We start from the raw sequence: 4,706 nt of genomic DNA, 5'->3' as shown, positions 1-4,706 counted from the left end.
TTTCTTATGACGTTATTACGTTAAACTATCGTCAGTAAACCGACTTTACAGACAACCTCTTTTTTTATTGACACATCGCCTAAGCTGATTTTTAGCGAAAAAATAAGTGCGGTAAAATAAAATATATTTATATTTCAAGCTTTTAGCTTCCCATACATGATACTTTGAGATATGTATGCACGAAAAATTCTTGAAGATATCGAAATCACTAAATGTGCTAAGGTTTCCATATGAAAATGCTGCATCCATACAATGAAGAAGTTCTAAAACTTCTATGCGAGAAATTCGTAATAAATGAATCCGGTATAACTCCGCAACGAATTTTCTAGTTCAATATTCCAGTTTTCTACTACTTTTATATTATGCACTAAAAATTTGAATTGCAGCCATATATATATATTTACAATAGATTTGCACACACGCGAAAACGGAAACTGACGCCAATTTGTGAAGTAGAGGCGGAAGTTTGGCAGCGTGAAGTGTTGCATTTGCATTCCAATAATAATTTCTGGAATGGTAATAAAATTTAAAATGTTACAAAGCAAAAAAAAATAAATAGAATGAAAATAAAAATTAAAATGCTAGTTTACTAATAAATTGAACACCAATTTTGTATGCTACATTAGTTTTATTCGAGGTATTTGATTTGGAAATTGCTGTCTTGAAATTTTATTCATATTAAGTTTCGAATTTCCCCTTCAACGCTACCGAAAAAAGCCTACCTCCACTTCTTATCCATACATTCAAACGCCTATTTGAAAATTACAAAATATTTACTAATGCATACTAGTAAATTAATTTAATCTAGACGGTTAATTTCTAAAGCAAAAACAAAACAAGAAAGATAATAGTTTAGAATATAACCCCCTCATTGCGTTGTTCTTCAACTGCTTGCAAGTGCTCATGAAACACAGCTGCGTGTTAATATTCGCGTTCGCTCACTCAGCACTCGGAATACAACACTGTGAATTGGAATAGTGGAAAGCTGACGAAAGAAAACGTCACAAGTAATCAACAGAGAAAGAAAAGAACAGCTTTAATCTAATTAACTTTGATACAGAAAATACAATAATATTTAAAAAAATTCAAATATTGTGTGTGTTTTTTTTAAACTAATTTCTTAGCGAATTCGATACATTGAAATTTTCGAGTAAAACAGTTGCAGAAGAAAATCGGGTGGATCAAGTAAGTGTTATTCGACCTTCGTGAGGTGAAGTAGAAACGCTATTTCTTATTTTTTTGTTTGTAAGATTGTGAAAATAAGGTATTGGAAAAATACGCAATAAAAATGTATTGGGATAGTGAAGAAAGCTTTGCGCTTATATACACAAAAGCAAGTTAAAAAAACATCTGATATGTGTTGTAAAAACATCTGGCATAATGCAAATTATGCGAAAAATTTTCATAACAAAGGCAAAATACATACCAAAGCAGCCAGAAGCAAAATAAGGGGCACAGAATTGTAGGTGTTGATTGGGGGTTGTATTGTAAGAGGTGGTGGTGGTGGTGGTGGTGGTGAACGCCAATTCACACAACGGCTTTGGAGTTGTAGTAGTGTTGATATGAGCACGTAGACAGTGGGCATGTGATGCGGAAGAACGTAGTGAACGGGAAAAATCGCTAATTACTTGCTGTGACTTACACGTCAGCGCATTTAAACGAGAGATTAGAATAGAAATCTAAAGTTTACAGCAGTTAGGATTTTGAGTTACAGCAAGCTGGGATTAGCTAGTTGTGCTAATTGTGTTTCAATAGGTGCGTATATGTATATGTGCTTAGTTGGGGTGTATTAAAAGGTATTTAAGAAACAAAAGTACAAAAAATGGACTTTCTATAATATTTATTGCGCCAGCGACACTTGTCGCCTCCAAATATGAAGTATTTTAAAATTCTAAAAAAATTGTTCTTATCTCATAGGCAGAGAGCAAATAAAGTGTGTATGTAAGTACATACGTACATATATATGTATGTATGTTTGCACATATTGCGATAAGAATCCAATTTGTCAGACAGGTTTTGTTAGCCTGCTGCTGGCTAATATACATATGTATGTATGTATGCGCAATATCTGTTACCCGTGCCGAGCAAAAAGAAAAGCAAATATGCCGCCGCTATATAATTTTAAACTGGTTTCTCTAAGGAAATCTCAAAAAGTTATTGCTGCGGAAAGTGAAATCGCAACTTGTTTATTGAAAAAATCTGGCACGTTTTAAATAAGCATCACTTCTGTAAAACAAATATTTTAGCATGCACATACTTACTCGTGCTTGGTAATCTCTTCCTGTTTTCAAAGCTTTGTTAGTTGGTGCTAAAAATAACGACTACGAATAATGCAGATACACCACGTTGCGGTCATAGTGCAAGCAATTTGCACAAATTCTCATTAAAAATGTTGACGTTCTGGGCGTTTCCACTCTGAATATGCATGCATGCGTACTTAAATATGCATAAATGTTAATTAGAACTGAACTAAACAAAAAAGAAAAAAAAAAAAAAAACCATGACGCTTTGCACCTAATTCTTAAGTCAACTTTCCATTGACTAACATAAATCTCGTTTCTTGAATTCCTCTAGCATATTTTGACAACATTTGTTTTCAACTCTATTTACCGGCATGTCAACACAAACAACGCACGCCCCTTCAGCGCCGGAATTGCCCACCACATCACATGGCGCACCCTCAGCACCGCCAGTCGCATCAGCTGACGATTGGAGTTGTTTTGGTAATGCAAGCGGCGAGCAAGAACAAACTCAAAATCCAACACAGGGCGCGTCTACGTCAAGAACAATTGAAACCGTTAATGTCACAGCTAATGATGCCGCCACCATTAATGCTGCACCCAAAATCACATCTTCCACAGCGTATTCGTTTCCAGGCAGCGCACTAGGAAGTGAATCCACCGCAAATATAAACAGCATTAAGGCAGAAACCAGCACCAATGGTGACTCTAAAGCCAATAACAACGAAGAAGAAAAGGTTGACGATTCGATGTATGAATGCAATATTTGTCTCGACACTGCTAAGGATGCAGTAGTCAGTTTATGCGGTCATCTCTTCTGTTGGCCATGTTTACATCAATGGTTGGAAACACGTCCAAATTGTAAATTATGCCCAGTGTGCAAAGCAGCTATTGGCAAAGATAAGGTGATTCCGCTATACGGGCGCAATAGTACCAAACAAGAGGATCCCAGGTATGATTTATGATAATATTTTGGTTTTTTTTTTTTCAATCTTGAACTATATACAAGCAGCACTCTTTGACCAATAAAATGTTTAATTTCTTTATCAGAAATAAAGTACCACCACGCCCTGCTGGCCAGCGCACTGAGCCGGAACCACAGCAAGGCTTTCAAGGATTCGGTTTTGGTGATGGTTTCCATATGTCTTTCGGTATTGGCGCTTTTCCGTTTGGCTATTTCGCTTCATCATTTAATTTTGGCGAACCACGAGCAGCCGGTAAGCACTTTCCCATACTCTTTGTTTTCTTCTTCAATACTAAATGTTATGCTTTTCAGCCGCCAATCGTGGCACAACACAATTCGAAGATGAGCAGCAATTATCCAAATTATTTCTGTATTTGGCAGTCTTGTGCATTGCTTGGTTGTTGTTCGCATAGCAATACTAAATTAGTTGGTTATACTCACATACATAAATAATATACATATATTTGTGCAAAGAGCCCTCTTTTAATTTGTTGCTCCGTGCTTGCGATTATTAATAAGAAGTCTAACTTTATACTTGTATGCATTTTATTGAACCCACTTACATACGAAATTATACATACTTACACTGAGAAATAATATAAAAAAGCAAAGATATTTAAAGGTAAAATTATAAAACAAAAAAAAAAAAAATTAATAAATGTGTGCAAAGAACTGAAAACTGGACTTGAAACTGAATGAAAAACTTTCACAACAACGGCGTTTGTGAATAACTACAAATAATTTTGTAGAATGAATCGGAAGTTGTGCTACGAACAGTTTGTGCTCAATCTTTTGCTAACAAACTAATAACAGTCACAAGTAGCGACGAACGTTTGCAGAAACTTGTATGAATTAGAAGCATCTCATTACTAGTTTTCGGAATTCCGCATTTCTTTTTATACATTTTATTTTTATTTAAATATTACATTTTAAAAGAATTCAGAATTCCCCAAAGGTGTTTGTGATTACTAAGATTATGAACTGAATATGTCAATGGATTTTATTCTAATAGTTGGTTATTTGTATCCCAAATAAAATTCTATACTATATACTACTTCTTATGCGAATATATGTATGCAATTGATTTTAGAATGATTTCGCGATATCACTTTGTCGTTGTAAAACCAAGGGAAGGTAAAAAAGTAGCGGTCATTTAAAATAGAGGTTCTGATCAATCGATTGGCGGTAGAAGCTCGAGCCGAAGTAGAAACTTAACCAGAAACTTCCGCAGCGCAGCAAATTATGAATACTACGGAGCTACGAATTCTACGTGTTATATCGGGGTACACCAGACTCGATCTCATGGCCGCCGGTTCTACGTTATCGAAATGATTCGGGGGTTTTTCCCGACCAAGGGCTATCGCCCAAGTAAACTAACTCTGCCTAGTCATCGTACCTCACCCTACGTCTATCGTCGCTGGAGCAGCTCTATGCAGCCATGCTGTTCCAAACACTTATGCTCAAGGCTGGCATTGAGTTTAAACTTAGACCTGAAGTATATT

At 35.7% G+C, this 4,706-nt stretch overlaps 1 protein-coding gene across 3 annotated transcripts; it reads left to right on the top strand.

The window, feature by feature from the left end:
* Positions 1–1,002: 1,002 nt before the first annotated feature.
* On the top strand, positions 1,003–3,883 carry LOC129238685 (E3 ubiquitin-protein ligase RNF185). 3 transcript variants are annotated; one of them, XM_054873795.1, is made up of 4 exons: positions 1,003–1,185; positions 2,575–3,192; positions 3,291–3,457; positions 3,517–3,883. In XM_054873795.1, exons 2-4 carry the CDS (start codon positions 2,615–2,617, stop codon positions 3,615–3,617), a joined length of 846 nt encoding a protein of 281 aa, XP_054729770.1. In that variant the 5' UTR covers positions 1,003–1,185; positions 2,575–2,614; the 3' UTR covers positions 3,618–3,883. The 3 variants fall into 3 exon arrangements, with proteins under 3 accessions (XP_054729770.1, XP_054729771.1, XP_054729772.1); XM_054873796.1 differs by lacking the exon at positions 1,003–1,185 and adding an exon at positions 1,538–1,755; XM_054873797.1 differs by lacking the exon at positions 1,003–1,185 and adding an exon at positions 1,778–1,796.
* Positions 3,884–4,706: the final 823 nt, after the last annotated feature.

Source organism: Anastrepha obliqua, chromosome 2 (genome assembly GCF_027943255.1).
Source record: "Anastrepha obliqua isolate idAnaObli1 chromosome 2, idAnaObli1_1.0, whole genome shotgun sequence".
Lineage (NCBI taxonomy): Eukaryota > Metazoa > Arthropoda > Insecta > Diptera > Tephritidae > Anastrepha > Anastrepha obliqua.
The sequence above is the reverse complement of the archived record's forward strand: the minus strand, read 5'-3'. Positions and strand labels throughout refer to the sequence as shown.

Bases quoted from the DNA above. Each gene is read 5' to 3' on its own strand.
- LOC129238685 (XM_054873795.1), top strand. From the start codon at position 2,615: ATGTCAACACAAACAACGCACGCCCCTTCAGCGCCGGAATTGCCCACC. The intron at 3,193-3,290 runs GTATGATTTATG...TTTCTTTATCAG, and splicing joins ACCAAACAAGAGGATCCCAG to AAATAAAGTACCACCACGCC. The intron at 3,458-3,516 runs GTAAGCACTTTC...TATGCTTTTCAG, and splicing joins TGGCGAACCACGAGCAGCCG to CCGCCAATCGTGGCACAACA.